The sequence below is a fragment of the Ammodytes marinus genome (assembly GCF_949987685.1).
Source record: "Ammodytes marinus genome assembly, chromosome: 2".
In the NCBI taxonomy this organism is placed as follows: Eukaryota; Metazoa; Chordata; class Actinopteri; order Uranoscopiformes; family Ammodytidae; genus Ammodytes; species Ammodytes marinus.
This window is the reverse complement of record NC_137231.1, coordinates 17,193,459-17,216,004: the sequence shown is the minus strand read 5'-3', so window position 1 is coordinate 17,216,004 and position 22,546 is coordinate 17,193,459. Positions and strand designations below refer to the sequence as shown.

At 41.2% G+C, this 22,546-nt stretch overlaps 3 protein-coding genes across 5 annotated transcripts; 2 read left to right on the top strand and 1 right to left on the bottom strand.

Moving 5' to 3' along the window:
• The first annotated feature begins 352 nt into the window (after positions 1 to 352).
• On the top strand, positions 353 to 8,210 carry fancg (FA complementation group G). 3 transcript variants are annotated; one of them, XM_080041922.1, is made up of 14 exons: positions 353 to 501; positions 728 to 824; positions 931 to 1,056; positions 1,188 to 1,360; positions 1,763 to 1,916; positions 2,915 to 3,045; positions 3,154 to 3,300; positions 3,525 to 3,685; positions 3,827 to 3,896; positions 4,041 to 4,357; positions 4,440 to 4,480; positions 4,573 to 4,746; positions 5,043 to 5,154; positions 7,409 to 8,210. In XM_080041922.1, exons 1-14 carry the CDS (start codon positions 421 to 423, stop codon positions 7,509 to 7,511), a joined length of 1,887 nt encoding a protein of 628 aa, XP_079898048.1. In that variant the 5' UTR covers positions 353 to 420; the 3' UTR covers positions 7,512 to 8,210. The 3 variants fall into 3 exon arrangements, with proteins under 3 accessions (XP_079898048.1, XP_079898047.1, XP_079898049.1); XM_080041921.1 differs by having other exon boundaries at positions 725 to 824; XM_080041923.1 differs by lacking the exon at positions 931 to 1,056 and having other exon boundaries at positions 725 to 824.
• Positions 8,211 to 8,555: 345 nt separating this feature from the next.
• vcp (valosin containing protein) lies at positions 8,556 to 16,430 on the top strand. The gene is made up of 17 exons (XM_080043851.1): positions 8,556 to 8,691; positions 10,361 to 10,472; positions 10,604 to 10,776; positions 10,861 to 11,003; positions 11,104 to 11,234; positions 11,327 to 11,458; positions 11,657 to 11,759; positions 12,261 to 12,394; positions 12,633 to 12,768; positions 13,473 to 13,585; positions 13,732 to 13,896; positions 13,972 to 14,094; positions 14,199 to 14,411; positions 14,533 to 14,841; positions 15,149 to 15,304; positions 15,402 to 15,556; positions 15,874 to 16,430. Exons 1-17 carry the CDS (start codon positions 8,675 to 8,677, stop codon positions 15,977 to 15,979), a joined length of 2,421 nt encoding a protein of 806 aa, XP_079899977.1. The 5' UTR covers positions 8,556 to 8,674; the 3' UTR covers positions 15,980 to 16,430.
• A 532-nt stretch (positions 16,431 to 16,962) lies between these two features.
• Positions 16,963 to 22,546, bottom strand: akr1a1a (aldo-keto reductase family 1, member A1a (aldehyde reductase); the record flags this gene model as incomplete). The annotated part of the gene is made up of 8 exons (XM_080038093.1): positions 16,963 to 17,028; positions 17,335 to 17,494; positions 18,714 to 18,863; positions 18,964 to 19,013; positions 19,148 to 19,343; positions 19,525 to 19,676; positions 22,227 to 22,346; positions 22,466 to 22,546. 8 exons carry the CDS (start codon positions 22,544 to 22,546, stop codon positions 16,963 to 16,965), a joined length of 975 nt encoding a protein of 324 aa, XP_079894219.1.

The window sequence follows — 22,546 nt, the reverse complement described above, 5'->3', positions numbered from 1 at the left end:
TGTGTGCATATATATGATTGTGATACTGTTGTAGGCCTGTGGCAAATGCAGATGTTTGTAAGGTGTGGGCAGCCATCAAACTGAACACATTTGGATTGTGTTAGTTTGTCTGTGTGTTTAAATTGAGGGCTCTTAAGTTAATGACCTTATACAACCAGCAGTGGCATTTCATTTTCATTTTTTATGGCTGTGGTCTGTGGACAATTTCAACGGCTGAAGTTTCCAGAACATTTGCCTCTGTCACAGCGCCGTCTGCTGGACATAAAGTAGACTCTTGGTGTCGCTTCCTGATTCATCCACATGGGGCACTGCAGCACAGCCCCAATGTTTACTTCCTGTGATCAATCCCCACTGTCCGTGTGACAAACGAGGGAAAGTTCAAACAAACCAACTTTTGACTATTCCAGCAACAGCAACGTGATGTATAATAAAATGTACCAACCAGTTTCTTTATTAAACAGATGGACTCAGGAAAACAACGAGTTGGTTAACAAATGGATGGTAAGTAGTTGTGTAATTACAGCGGGTTAGGGTTAGCTCTGTATCTTTATGAAGTGCTATGACTATCTTTATGGGTAGACCATACTAAATGCCTGTGAAAAGACGTAGAAAGCAGAGTTAACTGTATACGTCTCACACCTCTTTTTTCTTGTGAGTTTGTCGAGAGAACGAGAGAAAAAAAAACGTATTCAGCTTCTTGTTTGCTTTCTCTTTGTTGTTTCAGCAGCAAGAAGAAGGGGGAAATGCCCCGACCCCGGACCAGAGCCAGGCCCATCTGAGATGGTGTTCATCTGAGTTCCACAAACTGTTAAGAAAACTCCAAGGTGCTCCATCTCCTTAAATATACAAACGCCACATTTGTTTCGGCGGGGGCTCAGCTCTTACCTGTATGCCTCTTGTGTCTCCCTCCTTCATGTCCCCTTCGTGCAGGTATCCCTCCTCATGCAGATCACACACAGTTGGAGCTGACAGTGGTGTACAATGCCTGTGTGTGCTCTACTGCTCAGTCTCAGTTCTCAGAAACTGAGCTGGTCCTTACACAAGCCACAGAGAGAGGTTGGCCCACGCTGAGAAATGATGACAGATGCATAGATGTAGATGATGCTAGGAACAGATGCCTTACATCCACGATCCATGTTAGTTTGAAAAATATCTCTATGTTAACCACCTTCTCCTGTTTCCTACAGTTCTTCAGAGGACAGGAGATTACCCTGTTTATTCAGAACCCTGTGTGTTTTGGAAAACAGTTCTCAAATCACTGGGAAACTCAACTTTGAATTCCTGTGTACTGCACCTTCTTTGTCTGCAGTGGGCAATATGGCTGGCCACCTGCCAGCTGAAAACTATAAAGGAATTACAGGTGAGCGTAGGCTGTTTTCCACCTCACTTGTTTACCACAGGGGTATTCAATACGAATACAGTTATTTGCCTTGGAAGCTAGTTTACTCATCATATTTGTGTTCAGACAATGCTTTCTCATCCTCCTTCATCTCCTGTCCCTTTTTTATTATGAAAGACAAATGCCTTATACAAAGTACCATCTAGTTGTGGATTTAGAGTCCCACTTAGAAAGTAAACATTATAGGTATGTTTGAAACAAACATAAACAAAGTTTTTTTAGAAAAACTCTAGTGCAATTTCCCCCAGTATGTCTTCACCTGTCTCTGACACTCATTTTGTTGTGGTTGTTATTTTTGACACAACACCATTAGAAGATTCAGATACACTGTAAAACTATATTCTATTACTTCCTGTGATGCAGGACGAGCTGTTCTCTCTGTCCGAGACCCTATCTACTGGAGTCAGGGATGACGGGAGGAGTGTGGCTAGAGGACAGTCCTCTGACATTCAACTGCTGATGATGGACCCAAGAAGGCTTTGTGAATTATTGCAGATCTGTACTTTAATTGCCCAAGGTCAGCAACATTCATGTATTGTTGTTGTTGTTTTTCTTAATGCATGTTGAAGGACCAGATGCTGTTTGCTGTAATCAGACTTAAATACTGTACGAAGCTTACAGGGAGTGAGCTAGTACAGGGGCAGGCAAACTCAGTATTTGCACAATAAAAAATATTATCTGAATCCAAAGTATGGTGTTGGAGTTTCTATTTAAATGCTGTTACATTTTTAGTGAAAGGGTGGCTTTTTCTGCTCCATATTGTAAGTTAAGCAAAGTTAACTGTTAGCCTACAATATAATGTCTGGCTGGGTTGACAGTAACAACGGTTTCTAGGCAACAGACAAAAATGTTGAAAACAGATGTTGTATTGAGCAATAAGGATTTCCTAACCAGACTTAAAGGTGCAGTGTGTAATATGACATCATCAAGAAAGTTCTACAATGTTCTAGAATGCAACGCTCCCTGGGTAACCCCACCCCTTTAGAATAATAACAGAAGCTACAGTGGCCTTCAAGGACAAGAACAATTCTAAATTTTAAACAATGCACCTGATGACATTCCAACTATGACACTTTCAAGATGGCGGCACTAGGCCTTGGTCCAAAATATGCAGAAATATGGACATATATGAGACCCTTTCTAAGGGAAAAAATAATAATTCAAAACATTTTTTTCAGCTATTATGCACTAAATTAAATGTACTTATGGATATTATAATTACTTTCTACAAAATCTGCTAGGAAATAAAACCCACAATTCTACACACTGCAGGTTTAAGATAGGATTTGGACTACTAACGTGTTACCTCTGTAATACTGAAATCAGAAACACATTCTATCATCTAGAGTAGACTTTCCTATCTGAAGGTCTTAAGATAGGAAGTTTCTGTATTACACTCCATGGTTCCTAAAATGGAATGTACAAATGTTTATTCAAGTTTAACACATGTATCAATAGACGTCTTGTGTTTGTATTATTGAGTTATTAATACTGTGCTCTGTATGTTTCATTAAGGTGCAGAAAGGTTGAGTGAAGGCCGGAGTTCAGAAGCGCTGTCTGGTCTGCAGACAGCTTCCTCCCTGCCTGCTCCTAGAACTCTAGTAGCATATACACACCTCCTCTCTGGCTCCTGTCTCGCCCATATGGTACACAGAGGCAACACATCCAAAACAGGAAATTAGCATGTATTATGCATCGCATATTGAGTGTGTGTGTGTTTGTGTGTGTGTGTGTGTGTGTCAATTTGTCTCCAGAACCGACCTCAGATGGCATTGCAGTGTTACAGGAAGGCACTGGAGACAGACTCCCGATGTGTGTGTGCTCTCTATCAGAGCATGCTCATCTACAGACAGCTGAGAAACACACAGGCCGAGATACAAGCGCTTCGTTTGCTGCACTCAGTGAGTAAAAGGGGTACAGCACACACAGGGAGGGCAAAACAATAAAAGAGGCCAAACGGCTGTAAAAAAAAAAAAGTTTCTTTTGTTAATACACATGTTGCCTTTGTTGAAGTTGAATAGCCCTTAGCTGCTGAGCCAAAGGGTTTATTTGGGACACAGACACGTTTCCATGTGAGTGTAAGTCTGCACACTGACTGTAACATGAACCCTCTGTTGTCCTGCAGACTCTGTTGTTGCCCTCCGCCATAGAGCCTGCTCTGCCTGGTACTCATCCCCTCTCCGCCTCCTTACTGCTCAGCAGCCAATCACTGAACAGCCTGCTCTCTGTTCCCTCCGCCCCATCTGTCCTTCACAGTCTGGCTCAGAAGTCTGTGCTCCATGGGAGGTGAGACGATCGGCATGCAGCTCAGTGTCTCTGTTAGAAGCCTTTGACTGGCACCGGTAAACAGAAAATGTTGATTAGAATAGCTTGTTACACAAAGTACACACTGCACTTGTTAAATGGGTGTTGTTGCTGTTTCTTCAGGGTGCCAGAGGGTGTGGAGTATTACTTGGACCTGCTCTCTGATCTGCTCTCAGAAGATCAACATGCCACTGTCAGTACCGCAAGATCATTTATCAATGAGCTTTGGATAGAGCCGTATTATTGGGCACACTATGAGCTGATTTGTGAGAAATCATCAAGTTTTTGCCCCTGATAAGAATACTTTCTTAACATTTGAATCCATATGTGTTTGCAGGAGCGTGCTGAGGTCTCTCCCCTCCCCAGGATGCCCGAGCTTTACCTGGAGGCCGGTGCTGCCTTGCTCATGGCCCGGCGGCCCACTGACTGCATGGCACATTGCGACGAAGTCATCGGCACCACACTGGAGCTGCTGCCGGAGAAGTTGGTTTTGGAAGAGCCAGAGGAGACGGGTGAGGCTGAGACTGGGGCTCCGTTTACAGAGGGGGGAGATAAGGTAAGCATGCTGCTGTGGGCTGGAGCTGCTTACCTCCTCCAGGGTCACTGCCACACTCACCTCAAAAACTGGAAGCAAGCTGTGACTCACTACACAAGGTCTGTACGATGACATTTGATTAAGTTTTTAGTTGTTGTGATCATGAACAAATAAAAAATGTGATCGCGCTCTGTGTTACAGGTGTATCAACCTGCTGGTGAAGGTGCGCTTTAAGAAGAGAGGTTATTACTTTTCTGACTGTTTGAGGCGTTTGAGAGAAATACTTGTGCTCCTCTACTTGGTGCGTTACATTCTTGTGATTGTTGGATTTCAGGTTTCCAACCACAGATCCCCAGCGCAGATATGGTTGGCAAGCAGGGAACAGATCTGTGTATCCTCCAGAGGCTGAAGGGGCTTTCACTCGCTGGTAGGGGCATCAGCTTCGCCCAGACAGACCAGCTGAGAGAGGCACTGAGAGACCTTCAGCTCAGCCTGCAGGCACTCCCGGGTATACTCACCACAGCTGTGAATTCATGATACTTGCAGCAGAGCTTTAAATTTTTTTTTAAATTCACTGCATCAACTTGGTCATACAGAGGCATGACAGGGTGGATCACGTGCACTTTAGGCTTATTATTGGGCTACTACAAGAAGCAGATGTTGAATAAATGAAAAAACAAATTTGTTACAGTCCTGTTTTAGCATGAGCCAAGATCTGTATCAGTTAGACACGAATGTACCGCATATATGTAGTGAATCTATACTTTGTTATAACATGTTGTAACTCCGTACACGCTGTCTCAGGGTGTGTAGGTGCAGGGCTGTGGTGTGGCGAGGTGCTGTGGAAGCTCGGCAGGAAACGGGAGGCAGCAGCCTGTTGGGAAAAGACATGGAAGTCCACCACAGAATCCTCAGAGTAAGACGCTGTCATTCTTGTATTCACTGTCTTCACTACGTTTGTGGTTAATACTGTGCAGAATTCTTAACAATTGGTTGACACTTTCCCCCCTCGCCCCCTGTTCACACTGTGTACCAAAATGCATCTTGAAGGACCTGGTAACATGTGTATACAACAGTATGATATTAGGATTTCATTGTAGGAGCCACACTGTGAAGTCAGATGCATCCTTAACCGCACTAAAGCATTTTATACTCAACTTAACGGGCAAATGCAATACTGTTGTTCATTGTTTGGTATTAGCTGTTATATTGATAATAATGTTCATCCTTCTTCAATAGTAGCTATTTTAAGATAAAAACCGTAAAATTCAAACACCTTCATTTTTACCTAATTTTCCCCCCAGATCTTAACCACAGCTTTGCCATTAGGACTCTAGATGTTATGGTTTTCTTTGGGCCTCCTGCGGTGTACACATTGGTTAGATTGATGTTAACTATGATTTGTCCATAGTCAGGGCCGCCTTAATGCACGGGCTTACCTGGGCTGAAGCCCCAGGGCCTACAAGGATCAGGGGCCTCTAAAAAAAAAAAAAAAAAAAAAAATTTTTTTTTTTTTTACAGTCTCAATATAGGCCCCTGATCTAAGAAGGCCCCGCACATTGTCATTTAAATAAATTATTGACTGGCTCATGATAGGCCCCTGATCTTAGGGGGGCGTAGAGAGATCAGGGGCCCATCATGAACCAGTAAAGAAAAAGGAAAAAAAATCACATTATTTTTGGCCTACGAAGATCAAGGGGCCTATCATTCACCAGTACATTTTTGTTATTTTTGTTTAAATAACATTGTTCGGGGCAACGCAGATCAAGGGCCTATATTGAGATGAGCCATTAAAAAAAAACGAAGAATTCAAAGAGAGAAGTAGCTTTGGGATAAGGGATTATAAAAAAAAAAATTGGAATGCTGACTGACTGGATTTTTTAAACCTGTATATTTTTGTTTCTGCTTTTTGGTATTTCTGTGTCTCCAAATGATTTCAGAAAATAGCTCACATAGGACAGTTGATTTAGCCTTAGTTTTCTTCTCAAAGTGCACTAGATTGATGCATTTTACTTTAAAAGGTTCAAATTTTTCTTCACAGTAACCAACCATGTGTGTTTGGTTATTAAAAGTCACTAGACCAGGAGGGGGTTTAAGTACATGTTACCTTAAGTGATTTTGTATTTCATCAATAGAGATATTGTGGTGTAGACTAACATGGCTTTAACGCATCTGTATTGTAAGACCGCCGCCCGGGGGGGCCTACAAAACCTCTCAGCCCCAGGGCCTAGTGGCAGGTAAAAGCAGCCCTGTCCATAGTATGTTCAGCTGATATTCCAATAGTGCCAACCCTGCATTAACCTATGTTTTAAGAATAGATATGCCGAAGCAATCCGCTCTTTCATTCCTGCTTGTGTTTGGTGTTACTGTGCACCTTGATTACTGAAACAGTTATTTTTTTATCCACGCATTTCTTTCAGGCAAGACTGGTGATTTCTTATATACTTATTTAACTGTTGCACAAAGGTATCTTTTAATCTTTCTATTGGCAATCTAGTTAAACCATTAAAGGCCTTTTGTTCTCATCTACAAAACTTTATTTGTTTGCAAACCCTTGCAAAATAACATTTATTTGCAAACGGTACTTTCTACAATCTAAAGGCACGAGAGACCATTCCAGGTCCTCTCAGCCATCTGACCGTATTGAATCAAGCTTTTGTGACATGAAATTTGTTAGCATTGAATGGTAAGGTAGCAAGGCATATTTCAGAAAAAAAAATTAATTGCTTTTTTCTAAAGATCTCAGACAGAGTATTTAAATGTACATTTAAATGACAGCAACATAAATGAATGATCTGGTATTTTGTGGCTTATCCACGAGAAGTGCATGATTTTAAGTGGTTCACCAGATTCCATTGCACAGAAAACAGAACATTGTGATTTCAACTGGAAGCATGCACCTGGCGCAATGCATTAAATATACTACTACTACTACTACTACTAGTGACTACTTCACTATTTACAAACTGCATTTGATTTACATTTTGGAGCCAAAGGTAAACTGCAGTCTGTCTCAGTTGGATTAAGACACAATATTTATGTGAGCTGATTTGAAATACTATATGAATGTTGTATTTTTCCAATAAAATACAATTTCAGTTGTAGTTTGATCACTCCCTATGCTGTGATGACTCCTTTCCTCTAACTGGTAAATGTTTTGGGTGTTGCAGGAATCTTTCTGTGTACCTACAAGAACCCCAGTCTGGCCCTTCATTGGACTCCATAGAGCTGCGCCACAGAATACAGGAACTTGGTCCTTCTTTATCAGCCTAAAGAGGGGCAAGAGAAGAATACCTCATCACTTACTTAACAGGATCAACTTTCTCTGGCCTGTGAACTGGAACACTTACCAAAACAAACATGGATATACTGGGACATGAAAATATAAAGCATCTTGAACGGACTGAAGGGCATACTAGGTCATTCTGGAGGTAAATACACAGCCCAGGCTCTGTAAACGGATAGGTAAACAAAGGGAGTGTAAATAAAGCTAGCCCAGTCCCTTTGTTTATCTAACAGTTTACAGAGCCTAGGCGCTGTCTTAACACCACACTTTCCTTCAGCACACACACACAATAGACAGGTAGCAGATTGGGAGGAGATATCCACTGATTTTGACCAACTGATTTGTCAACAAACATTCTCCAGAATGACCTAGTATGCCTTTAAGATGTTTGAGACAGAGAGAGTTCACATTGTGGGTAATTAACTGCCAGGTGGTTTATGCATAGAATTATGAAAGATTAATAGATATACAAGTTACTTTCTCATTGAGGGTCTAAACTGGCTGGTAGGAAATATAAATGTGACATGTCAAATTGGCCACGCAAGAGTAATCAAGATTGTTACTTTTATAATTGTTTATGCTTTTCGAGATAAAGCCCAGTATGTACTAAAAATACACTCCAAAAAACGTGTTACCGCTCTGAAATGTCTATTTGTACAGTTTTGCGTATGGATTGCCCCAACAAATAAAACGCACAAGCCACAAGTTAATTTTCACCGTTCGTTTTACTCATGTTATTATTATGAAGGGTAAAATCCTTGATTTTTTTTCTTTAGTATCAACCGCCCATAGTATCAACGCGGTGCACATTAATTGGATGACAGAAATTTAGTGACAGGCTGAAGTGACCAATAAGAAAAAGGTTGATGAAAATAAGAACGTCCCACTCATTTGTAACTGGCCACATTTCCACAATATTCTTGGTGACGTCAGATTACGGGTTCTCTCATTGGTTACCGAATTCAGTGGGCGGCCTCGAGCCAATCAGAGTAACGGATGCATCCGGCTCATGGTATAACTGTAAAGAAGAGCACGGAAATTGCAGCTCTTTCGTCTGAAATCACAGAGATCGTTGAGTAACGAGAACCGGTTAAGCCTCTTAAACATTTAGCTAGAATTTCTTTATTTATTAAAATCCAGGTGGACGACCATGGCCTCGGGTGGGGAGTAAGTAGAAATATTTTTCAGTCCTATTAAAATGCATCTTTCGGAACAATGGCTATCAGCAAATGCCCTTTAAATGGCTAACGTCAGCTCCGAATACGTTAGTTTTTTTTAAGTTAGCTCGATTGCTAATACGTTACCGAGTCTGCTAGCTGTGGAGCTAATGGGGTCAGTTACTTTATCCTCCGCACTTTTGTCTGTTGGTTGGATAACCTAACGCTGCAAACCCACTGCCAGTTTGGTTTTACCCCGAAGCATTGTTGACAGTTGTTAAACTGTTGTCATCCACACGGCTGTCTTTGGCCGGTAACCGGTTAGCCAGCTGTATGACAGCGACTTGACAAAGCGCAGTCACTGAATGCTAATGGTAGCTTAGCAGCGATGTAAAGGCCAAAAAAACCTCCCACCATCACACTGACATGTTGGCCTATTCGCACGCTTCAAGCCTGTCTCTAGATTTGACATGAATATGTAAACGGGTGAAGAATAAATTCAGTTGGTTAATGGTAGATATGTAGGTAAACGCTAACGGTTAAAAGTAGGCTAACGTTAACGTTAGTCATCGTGACGGCTAACTTTACGGCTAGCTGTCTGTAGCCACTCGGCACAGTGCACCAAAGCTAGCATGCTAACAGGGTTCAGCTATTCATCCTATTTGATCAACATTTTTACTTCGGCTATAGTTTGGGCTGTTAGCTAAACAGCCATGAAATAACACACTTCCTCGTATTTTCACTGTGTTCTCGTGCGTACGTTGGCTGTTGACGGTGGAGTTGTGGCGTCAGTGTTTAGAGGATCCTCGCTACCCAACAAAGTTTTTTTTTTTCTATTTCTTTTGCTGTGTCATCTGGGCTCGCCAGTGAGCTAGCTAAAGAGCTAACGTTAGCATGCTAACGACATGATAGAGAAACTACAAAACCGGTCCAAGGCAAGCGTTTTATGAAACCTTAACGGTAAATACTGGTCAGTTTTGACAGTATTTTGATTTTACGTATGATTGTGCGCAATATCTGTAGGTAACGTTTAGTCATTGTAAATGGCGAGATGTGTCAGGTTTCAGCGATACATGGTAATCTATTAGTTATATTATTTATTATTAATGATTTAACACTCGCACACAAACTAGTGTTTCGGTTTATTTGAAAGAAATACGGCTACATTTAATTTATAAATTATTCATTTGTACTTGTTTTTGGATGGGCTTGTTCAAAACAAATGAAAGTACACACACGGTACAGTAAAACATATATGTACCACCAACAATACAAAGCATTAAAAACAACAGTAATAGTACTCATGCCTTTTTATATGATGTATTATTGAATTATCTTCAGACAGTGTTTGATCTTTTCTTTACAATGATCACAATCATGTTAGGTTTTGACTTCTGTTGATATGGAGTTCACCATATTTACCTCCTGAACACAGAAGGCTGACCCCCTAAGGGACGTTTAACTCAACTCCCCATAGACGTATGAGAGAAACTAGATCGGACACTGAGAAGTTTCAATGACACGGAATATACACATAGCTTTCACATCTTTTACATTGGCAGATTTAATTAAGTAACCATACTTACTAATGTGTGTAGCTTGGTGATGGAAGGACCTGCATGGACACTAAGAAGTCTTTTGTTTCATCTACAACTTGTTTTATGTTCGTCTTCTCGTAGATCCAAACAAGATGATCTAGCGACTGCAATTCTGAAACAGAAGAGCAGGCCCAACAGACTGATTGTTGATGAATCCATCAATGAAGACAACAGTGTGGTCTCCCTCTCTCAGGTAAACATTCAGAAGGTTTTATGCATGGCTGACATTATCCAAATGACTTGTAAATTGGATACTTTTCATCTTTATTTTCAATAGTTTAACACTGAAAATAACAAAATTACATCGTTTTAATGTCTGTTAAGACCAAAATGGATGAGCTGCAGCTGTTCCGTGGAGACACAGTGCTGATGAAGGGGAAAAAACGGCGGGAGACTGTGTGCATCGTGCTGTCTGACGACACCTGTTCCGACGAAAAGGTTCGCATGAACAGGGTGGTCCGCAACAATCTGAGGGTCAGACTCGGTGATGTCATCAGGTGGGGGACACATTTTTCTTTAACTCTTTCCACAGCCCTAAAAGAATAAAAAGACACTGTTCTAAGTCTTAATATCTCCTTCAGCATTCAGCCATGTCCTGATGTGAAGTACGGAAAGAGGATCCACGTCCTCCCAATAGATGACACAGTAGAGGGAATCACTGGCAACCTGTTTGAGGTCTACCTGAAGCCATACTTTCTGGAGGCTTACAGGCCAATCCGCAAAGGTGAGTACAAATTCCCACTGTTGGGACAAAGTTACAGTATTGCATGGCTGATAATGTTGTTAGAGAAGTTAAATTAACGGTTTCCTTTTACGTTGTGAAGGTGATATTTTCCTGGTCAGAGGAGGCATGCGTGCTGTGGAGTTCAAGGTGGTAGAGACCGATCCCTCTCCTTACTGCATCGTGGCTCCTGATACAGTCATCCACTGTGAGGGAGAGCCAATCAGGAGAGAGGTGGGTAGCTGGTACCACACACTGCACAGGTTAACATTTGCCAAAAATAAACGGCATGAAAAATTGGAACATCTCTTGTTTTGAACATGCAGGATGAGGAAGAGTCCCTGAACGAGGTGGGCTATGATGACATTGGAGGAGTGAGGAAGCAGCTAGCTCAGATCAAAGAGATGGTGGAGCTGCCTCTTAGACACCCGGCACTGTTCAAAGCCATAGGAGTCAAGGTAAGGCACCCCTCGTTTAATATGTATGGAGGAACTGGCCAATTTGTAAGGCTTTCGTTATACTATTTTTAATTTTTATCTTAAAAATGGAAGAAATGTCACTCCTTCTGCATTAAAAAGGTTGAACCTTTGTATGTGTATGCGTTTACCTTTTTACAATAAGGTCTGATTTCTAAAGTTGTTTTTGTCCCTTTTCAGCCCCCACGTGGAATCCTGCTCTATGGACCCCCTGGAACTGGAAAGACTTTGATTGCCAGAGCCGTAGCCAATGAAACTGGAGCTTTCTTCTTCCTGATTAATGGTGTGAACACCCATCTATATTTAACTTTACATACACACCTAGTCCTATTTGTAGCATTGTTATGATGATAATGGGTTTATCCCTGACTACATTGCCTTGTAGCTGTTGGTCATGAGTTTTGATTAGAATCCTATTAATGGTTGCTTCGACGTGCTGTGAGCAACAAAATCACATTTCTGCATCATTTTAGAAAAGGTTTTTCAGATTCCGCTGTTCAGAATGTTCTGAAAATTAGCTGAGCCTTATGCAAAAAAAGTCTTCCCATCTCACCTTTTGTAAAATTGGAGAGCACTGTCAAAAAATAAGGTTTATTTGTATGGTTAATACTCCTATTTTGCATGTCGTTTTACCCTGCATGTTGTGTATGCATCGGGTCTTCAGACACACTTTAGTGTTTATATCTATTCCTAGATTGGTTAGATTTAGTTTGTTTGTGTGATTCAGGCATTTTATTTGTGCTTCCTCTGAAATCAAACTGTTTGCCTCCATTTTTTTTTTAAGGTCCTGAGATCATGAGTAAGCTGGCAGGAGAGAGCGAGAGTAACCTGAGGAAGGCCTTCGAGGAGGCAGAGAAGAATGCTCCTGCCATCATCTTTATCGATGAGCTTGACGCAATTGCTCCTAAGAGGGAGAAGGTGAGAGGAAAATAAAGTGTATCGCTGCATGACAGGACAGTCCAGTGTTTTTGAAATGGAAATTCCCATCAGACCTGGGGAAGGCTTTGAAATTGTGGCGTTGTTCATTTCAAACAGAAATTCTTTTCGCACCTACCTAAAATGTATCTGATCAGTGCTCATCGACATCAATCAATGTCTAGATACAGCTTAAGATGTGGATTGTATAGCATCAAAGGCGTGTTGTGTGTTCCTGCAGACCCACGGAGAGGTGGAGAGGCGCATTGTTTCTCAGCTGCTGACTCTGATGGACGGCCTAAAACAGAGAGCTCATGTTATCGTCATGGCTGCCACCAACAGACCCAACAGCATTGACCCTGCACTCAGGAGATTTGGTAAGTTATCTGTGTTTAGTTACTGTAGTGGGAACTAGAAGAAGCATCCAATGTCTATGCATGCAGTAGTAGTAAAATGTTAAACCAGATAAATTACAACATAGAGTCTTACTGTATTATGACATTGTTCCTATTGTCTGTTAACATAAATCATTTGGTATGTCTATCATATTTCCCCACTAATATTTATCCCTAAATATTTGATGAAACACTATCCGTAGGTAGTCAATATACTCCTTATTACATTCATGTTGTACAGTGCTTACACGGCCTACAATAGGCCCGTATGATATTCAGTAAAGCAATGTAGATATGTCCATATCTCTGTTTAAAACTGTCTGTTGCTGTTCATTTGGTGGCCCCCTTGTGTGCAGATCACCAGTGGATCAGTCTCTTGCAATGCTGTGCACTTCTACTTCTTTTTATTTTTTAAGGCAGTGATTTATGAGATGTTTCTGAAAGCCCTCACAAAGAGCTGGAATTGGACCTTTTAACTTACTAATGCTATGTAAATATGTAGACTTTTCTTTACTCTTTTAACTCTGATGTGTTCCTTCTATTGCCACCCCATTAGAGAGAGGAGGCAATGGGTTCCTGTCGACTCGTAATTTAATCTTGACGTTTGTGTGGTGTGTGTCTTATTGCTCTTAGTGTGTTTTGTTATTAATAATTAAGTATGTGTTTGATCCCCCATCACCTTCTAGGGCGTTTTGATAGGGAAGTGGACATTGGCATCCCCGACGCCACTGGCAGACTGGAGATTCTCCAGATTCACACCAAGAACATGAAACTGGCTGATGACGTTGACTTGGAACAGGTTGGTAAACATTTTTTATTTCCCTGCACTGCAGTCAGGTGATGCCTCACATCACACTGCATTCCCAAGTGGAGTTTGTCATTTTGTTAGCATTGCATAACAGACTTTTATTAATTACTGATTGATTAAATGGATACTTTCTGTAGGTTGCCAATGAGACCCATGGACATGTGGGTGCCGATCTGGCTGCTCTGTGCTCTGAGGCTGCCCTGCAGGCCATCAGGAAGAAGATGGACCTGATTGACCTTGAGGATGAGACCATCGATGCTGAAGTCATGAATTCCCTTGCTGTTACCATGGATGACTTCAAGGTAAGAACTGCATGAGGTCCTTGGTATGTTTGCTTATAATGAGCCTTTAGTAACATGTTTAACTCTGCATTGCAGTGGGCTCTGAGCCAGAGCAACCCATCTGCACTGAGGGAGACAGTTGTGGAGGTTCCCAACATCTCCTGGGAGGACATCGGCGGTCTGGATGATGTCAAGAGGGAGCTGCAGGAGTTGGTGCAGGTATGAAAATCTTCCAGAAGTAGCATCATATCTAAATGAAAGTGTCTCAGAAACATGAATGTTTCCTTACTGTTTTCTTTATTCTCACCTCTCCATAAATTCAGTACCCAGTGGAGCACCCCGAAAAGTTCCTCAAGTTTGGCATGACCCCATCCAAGGGTGTGCTCTTCTATGGTCCCCCTGGTTGTGGTAAGACTCTGCTGGCCAAAGCCATCGCCAATGAGTGCCAGGCAAACTTCATCTCCATCAAAGGACCAGAGTTGCTCACCATGTGGTTTGGAGAGTCTGAGGCCAATGTCAGAGAGATCTTTGACAAGGTAAAAAATTGTTTGGGTGTCCATCTTGGGTCCAAAGAAATAATTAGTTAGAATGTGGGTACATTTAACCATCAGAACAACACAAATCCAAATAAGTAATCTCCACATTTTTATTTTCCAGGCTCGTCAAGCGGCCCCGTGCGTCCTCTTCTTTGACGAGCTGGACTCCATAGCTAAGGCCCGTGGCGGTAATGTGGGAGATGGTGGCGGAGCAGCCGACCGCGTCATCAACCAGATCCTGACCGAGATGGACGGAATGTCCAGCAAGAAGAATGTCTTCATCATCGGAGCCACAAACAGACCGGACATCATTGACCCTGCCATCCTGAGACCCGGCCGTCTGGACCAACTCATCTACATCCCCCTGCCCGACGAGAAGAGCAGGATGAGCATCCTCAAGGCCAACCTCCGCAAAAGCCCCATTGCCAAGGTGACAGTGTTTTTCTTTTTTTTTAAAGGCCCCTTTTATTCTCAGGGCTTCTGTCTGTTGTCAAATACAGTCGGTAGAAGCGAGGTTTCTCTTCTTTCCTACCGTGTTGCTTCTTAGATTAACAGTTCTAATAATACTGGTTTGTTTGTTCTAATAATATCAGGTTTGCTTCATGAAACTTTAAAATCCTCCTAAGATCATGAGGCAAATAGTTGTTCTGATAAACGTATTACAATTTAGCTGATAGAGAATCTTACTATGTTTTTAAGGTTCTAAACTTTTTCCTTTTTGTAATGTTTGTTTATAGGAAGTGGACATTGACTTCCTGGCAAAGATGACCAACGGCTTCTCTGGAGCTGATCTGACAGAGATCTGCCAGCGGGCGTGTAAGCTGGCCATCAGAGAGAGCATCGAGAATGAGATTCGCCGAGAGAGGGAGAGACAGACCAACCCATCTGCTATGGTCGGTGCCTCTTCACTTTTTTCACATCTTCGCATTACTTTTATAAGATGTTTTGCATGTTAATAACACTATTTTCCTGTCTATTTTGTTTTCATAGGAGGTGGAAGAGGACGATCCTGTGCCCGAGATCAGGAAGGACCACTTTGAGGAGGCAATGCGATTCGCTCGCCGCTCCGTCAGTGACAACGACATTCGCAAATATGAGATGTTTGCTCAGACACTGCAGCAGAGCCGTGGCTTCGGCAGCTTCAGGTACATTTTCTGATATTTACTGATACATTTGGTTGATGAGTTTTGGTAGTTGTGCTTTGTGGATTGACATCAGCGTCATTCATCGTGTTGAGTTTCTGTTCTTATCAGAATAAAATTTGACTAGTCAAGTCATCAAGACATAATCTCCTTGTTAAAAAAGATGTTTGTCCAAAGCAATAATATTAGACACTGCTTATTCCTAGAATCACTACAGAACAGTGTCTCCATTAATGCTAGTTGCCATATAATAGGATAGTGTACCACCTCACCTCCCCTTTTTAAACAAAATATTGTAACTGACTAACTTTCTCTTTCAGGTTTCCCACCAGTACTGCAGGTGGCAGCGGTCCAAACCAAGGGTCAGGTGGAACCGGCACTGGTCCGGTGTTCAACGAAGACAACGACGACGACCTTTATGGATAAGCATACACTGCCCCACAGTGGTCAGTGCCGGGATCACACCTGTACAAATTCTCAACAGATTCCACATTTTTAGGACTTTGTGCTTCTTTCATGTGTTCCTTTTTTTTGTATGACTTCCCTTGGAGAAAGCATGTAGCCGCTTGGTTTGCCCTGGCTTTGATGTGGGTGGGGGTAAGGGGATGTTGGAACCTGGAAGGTGAGTGACAGACGCAGATTTTTTGGAAGGGAGGGGTGGGATGCGTGTTATTGAGTGGCCTCATTCTCAGTATATCACAACCAACATGAATCGCTTTAGTGACGGGATTCTATGCTAGACTATAAGAAAGAAAAGAAAAAAACATATTGCTAATGACTTCCTTTTTTTTTTTTTAATGAACAGTAGCATATAATGTATTACAAATTTGTCAAGGTTATGTTGTTGAAAATAAAATCTCACGAAATGAAAGTGTTATCAGTGTCTGTTTTGAATCTTATTTATTGATACAGGGTTAATTAAGCCTGTACAGTATATCCTGTCTGATTAAGCCTGCCTATACCGTTTCAAAGATTTTAACCTGCATACCCTTATCCTCTATTAAGTTCATTTTAGGTATGGTTAAATAAATGTAACGGTTAATTCAATTTCATAGCGGAAAGATTTTTCTGAAGTTGCAGACTTTTAGTAATGCCCTAGTGGAGACGGACAAGGAAAGGGAGATTACATGCTATGTTTTTGTCTTGAATAGCCACAATATTTATTCATTTTAAATCAACCTGATCATTGAAAAACAGAATCCATGATGAAAGTTTAAGCTAGAGCATGGGCCACCATGTGATCATAGCTACAGCAGTCAGGCGGTTCTAGTACTGACGGTGAAATAAATAAATAATTGAATGCCATTCATCCCATTGTAAAACATTTTAATGTTTGAAATCAGTTTAGAAATGTATTATTTCAGCGTAGGAGACCACCTAACACAATATTGCGTTCCTTGTGTCTGGACTCAGTAGGGATCATGGAAGGGGAAATGAGGATGTTCTGCGTCTCTCCACACTCTCTTGCCATCTTTCTGTAACAAAAAAATACAGTGACAAGAAGTTATTCAAGCATAATGGATTTGAGTGTTTGTTTACAACACGGAAGTAGTCCAGGGCTCTAAGAATTTCCTGCACATATCAGATTCATTGGGATCTAAAATAGGCTGATGTCTCAGACGTAGTGTCATTGGGGAGTCTGGAGCAGTTGAGCTGAGTTAATTTTGGACTGTGTTGGCTGTTGTACATACATACGCTTAGGTCATTGGTATTTTAGGGTCTCAGCTGGGGAAAGACCTGCTTGAAAAATCAAGCAAGGCGTCATAAGAGCAGCGACTCACCTCCACTGTTGGGATGATGAAGCGTTCGTTGCGGTTGAGGGATTGGATCTGCTCCATGTCGTCCTCAGACAGGGAGAAGTCAAACACCTGCAGGTTCTGCTGGATCCTGGAAGGCGTCACACTCTTAGGGATGCACACCACACCCCTCTGCACATGCCACCTGCCGAAAGGGATACACACAAGTTCTGTTTGTGTGCTTCACTTGATTGACTGCCTACAACAGCAACGTATTTAAATCCTTTACTTAGTGTTAAAAGTATTACAACCACAATGTGAAAATACTCTGGTAAGTCATGTCAAATGCTACCAAAGTATTAAGTATAATAAGGTAAATATACTTAAAGTAATAAAAGTAAGAGTTACTCAAAGCAGAAAACTTGACTGTTATATTATTACATTATTATTATTATTATTCATCATTATTGTTAAAGCTGAATTTGTAACTGGATAAGGAGGAATTTGTGAAACTAATGATTATTTTCTTTATAGATTAATCTATAATTTATTTTTATTGATTAATGTAAAATGTAAGAATGAATGAATGAATGAATACTTTATTCCGGACTCAAAGTTCCATATAAAAAGACAATACAAATACATGACAACACAAATTAAAATACATACAAGCATCGATTCCAATGTTTCCACAGCCCAGAGGAGAACCTTGTATCACTCTGTTTAGTGTCAGTGAGTGCAATTATTACTTTGTTTTTTGACTGTAAAAGTCGACACATAAATTTAAACATTAAATTCCTCAACACAGCATGAAAGGTGGGGACATTACTAGTCACAAACAAGGAGCTAGCACTTGTCCATCTAGGAAGCTTAAGGAGGATCCTAAACGCATCGTTATACGCTACCTGTAACTTTTTCAGTTTTGCTGTTCTATATTTACACCAGAGGTGAGCTGTGTAAAATGGAGTACAGTAGGCTCTGAAGAGACTAACTTTCACATCATCAGTGCACATATGAAATTTGCGTGCCAACATATTGGCCTGAGCATAAAGCTTACAGCACTGGCGCTGGACATCATCATCATCACATAGATCATCAGTGATGATGTGACCTAAATACCGTACCTTCCTAACCACCTCTAGAGTACGGTCAGACAGTAAGAATGAAGGAAACGTTTGCTTTTGATCCTCCTTAGTTTTAGCAATCATAATAACGCTCTTCTTAGGATTGAACTTGATGTCATATTGAACTCCGTAGGACAAGCAGCTAATCTTTAGAGGTGAGAAGCATGAACCATGAAATGTTTGGAGTATTTGCATGAAAAAATACAAAAATAAATATATAATAGTGAATCAGTTTGTCAAATGACCAAACAATTAAACAACTTATATTCAAAAATCAAAACAGCTTACAAAGTGTCTTACCTGAGTATGACCTGGGCAAGTGTTTTCTGGTATCTCTGGGCAATGGCTGCCAGTCGAGGATCCTGTAACAGACATGGTTCATGAGGAGAGGCCCATGGTCTGTCCCCGCTGCCCAGAGGACTGTAGGCTGTCACACAAACTGCCACTGACCTGGGGCAGACATATATATATATATATATATATATGCACTGTCACTGACCACATGGTAACAATAGTGTTTTATACATTTTTAAATTGTTGTTACACTGACCGGCAGTGAGACACGAGATCTGCTTGAGACAAGTAAGGATGGCATTCCACCTGTGACACAATGAGAAACACAATGAGACCATTTTGTTTGGGCTGTTTCTGAATTACACACTCACTAATTGTCAATGAAATAACATCGGATGTATGTAGCTATTTATTTTATGAGAAAGGCACATTCTTGTTACCTGGTTCACCACAGGCCTGTGTCTGGCCATGCTGATGATGTCATCGGTCTGCCTGGCATTGAAGTTGGACAGTCCTATAGCTTTGACCAGCCCTTTGTCCACAAGGCTCTCCATGGCCACCCAGGTGTCTCTGTAGTGTGTGCTAGAGTAACAAACACTTCCATCTTCCCGTCGAGGCATCAGCTCCTTCCCCTGCCTGACGCACACACACACACACACACACACACACACACACACACACACACACACACACACACACACACACACACACAGGCAAAGGCAAAGGCTTCCTTCATCTAAAGTAAGATATGAATCTTCACACTGATCCAAACAGCCCCTGTGACAAAATCAGATCATTGTGTGGTGTTGCTGCTCACTGAAATGCCATGGGCCAGTGCATCAGGTACAGGTCCAAGTAGGTGAGACCGAGGTGGGCCAGACTGGTCCTACAGGCTTCCTCCACATCCTCCGGCTCATGTTTTGTGTTCCATAGTTTGGACGTTACAAACACCTCGTCACGACGCAGAGCCTGGAAGGAAAAAAAGGATCATGGGTCCAAAACCTGTTCAGGCGCTTAACCTGAGAGTAATGGATAGTTTGAGTGACATGCATAATTGAGACAAAAAAACCCCAACAATGTTTTAGAAACACTTTCGATTAATCATTTATAAGCCTACAGACTGCCAGACTGCAACGGACAATAAGGACTGCAGAGAGGATCATTGGAGCTGACCTCCCCTCCATCCAGGACCTGTACCAGTCCAGGGTCAGGAAAAGGGCCGTAAAAATATATGCAGAATCCTCACATCCTGGATATAATCTATTCAACCTCCTCCCCTCTGGTAGGCGATACAGGGCACTTCCTGCAAAAACCAGCCGACACAAAGACAGCTTCTTTCCCCAAGCAGTCACTCTGTTGAACTCTCAGAACTCCCGCATCCTGTCGCTGAATACGGTCCATTAACAATTGTGATGTACCTCATGTATATTTTCAAACTTACAATTCAAATATTGTTAACACTACCTCTGCACTGATCTGCACTGATCTGCCTTGCACTGTACTTATATTTTTATATTTATATTGTAATTCTTAAATCTGACCGTGTATATATACCGTATGTATATATTTTTTTTAATTTAAAATAACTAACTGACTGATTGCACCATTTCTTCCATCTCTTGAATTGTTGTTGTGTATTCGTTTTTGTTCATTTGTAATATTGTTTACTTAACAGTATTTTTAATGTTTTAGTTTTTAGTGAATGTTGTACTTGGAGAGCGAATGGTTGGCGAAGTCAAATTCCTTGTTTGTTTACGCAAACCTGGCCAATAAAGCTGATTCTGATTCTGATTCTGATTCTGATAACAACTATTTCCTGCATTGCATTGACTCAAATGTACATTTAGCTATAAATCCATTCTTGACCCCTCTGCTAGTCCATAACCCAGCACTCCAGTTTCCAAACTATGTCTGCATTGATGTTGACACTGAGCATTTTCAATGCCTTTATTTGATGGCACCAGTATATGATGACATGGAAATGAAGGAGAGAGACACAACACAATGTCCCAAGCTGGATTCAAACTGTGGACGGTGCCGTTCATGATCAGGGGGCCCTTTTGACTCTGTTTGCCCGTAATGGGACTGCTGAATCAAGGGGCCCATCCCAGTAGACTTGTGGACATGTCAAAGTCAAGTTACAGTTTTTCTCAGTCGCTTTGTTGCTTTTCTCACATCACTATTAACATTTGCACAGCAGTTAGTGCATTTCTCCAAACAATTAGTGCAAACTGCAAAACCTACTGGATAACCTGCAAAAGTACGTCACTTGCTCAAAATGGATAGACTATTCCTCAAAAGCAAGTATTCATGTCAATGAAACTGCCAGTGTCATAAAAATGAGAAGTCATGACACCATCGTTTATGAACAAGATAGTCAAATGGCTTTGTCATGTTTTCATTATGACAGTTTATTCGCTCAGTGTTTTCCAATGCAAAAAAAAAGGTCAGAACTTGGTGACACTACCTGAAAATGCTCAAGACAGCACTATACACTACTTGTACAGCCATTTGAAAACTACAGTAAAGTTACACATTGCTGTAGTTAGGGGAGTAAGTGAGTACAAGACACTGAATACGTATGTTTCACATTTTTACTGTATATGCTCTTTGCAATACTACAGCATTGTGCAAAAGAAAAATACACTTCAGTCACTTATTTAGAACAAACATAAAAAAACACCCTTTTGGTAGAGCTGTGCACAAATGTGAACAATATAACAGGACATATTGTAACTGAACATATAGGTAAATCATTCTGGCACACCCAGACGTTCCTGTCTGTCTGGCCACATATATTCATCTACATCACGGATATTATCCCTTGCAATGCAGCGAGGAAAGTATCTATGATAAAGAAAAGGTATAACATTTTCTTGACAGAATTTGATAACTAGTTCAACAATTTTTTAAGTAATGAGTCAAGCAATGAAATGAAGACTATTCATTTTATTGGGAACGACTATTCAGCATCCATAAGTATAGTTCATTTTGACTGACATGACATAAGCAAATGACAATGTTATAAAACAGCAGAGAATTGTATGAAAGCAACTGATACATGTCCAAAAGCATTTGCAATTTTTTCAGAGGAAGGAGAAATTGCTACTATGATGAGCTCAGATGACTAAATGTTGCGGAGGTTGAACTAATAGTTATGAGAATGTTCATTCTGATCTGAGAAAAGCACCAAAGCGACTGAGAAAAACTGTAAGTTAGTGATGAATAATTAACAATACACTTTTAAATACAACACAATCTGAACTCAAAAGCAACCATTGGAGCTCAACTTTTTAATCCCATCCCATAATTAACAAGAGGTTCAAGCCAAGGAAAGTTTAAACGTCTGCAGTTCCGTGACACCCGAGCAAACCACATTCACTGATGAACACTGTTATATAGTTGAAATCACCGGAATGTGCAAACAGATCTTGGGTTGAGTTTGTTATGTTGACTGCTGTTTGAATGAACTGTCAAAAAAATCAATGTTTAATTCAAGCTTAAGCAGAAGTGTCTCACCTTCCCAGGACCGACCCTGGCAGCCAGACCCTCTCCCACCTCCTGTTCATTGCTGTATGCAGCAGCACAATCAATGTGTCTGTAACCACAGTCTAAAGCTGCCAGCACCGCCTGCTTCACCTGAGAAAACACGGACACAGGCACAATCCAAACATATATTTTCCATACTTTAACAATTGCCAGAAATGTGTCTGGTCTCAACAAAACATTTTTTGTTTGTTTGGAGTATATAGCTCTACCTGTCCATGAGTGCTTTTCCATGTGCCGAGGCCGACTATGGGCATCCTCTGCCCCGTGGAGAGAGTCATGAAGGCGCTCAT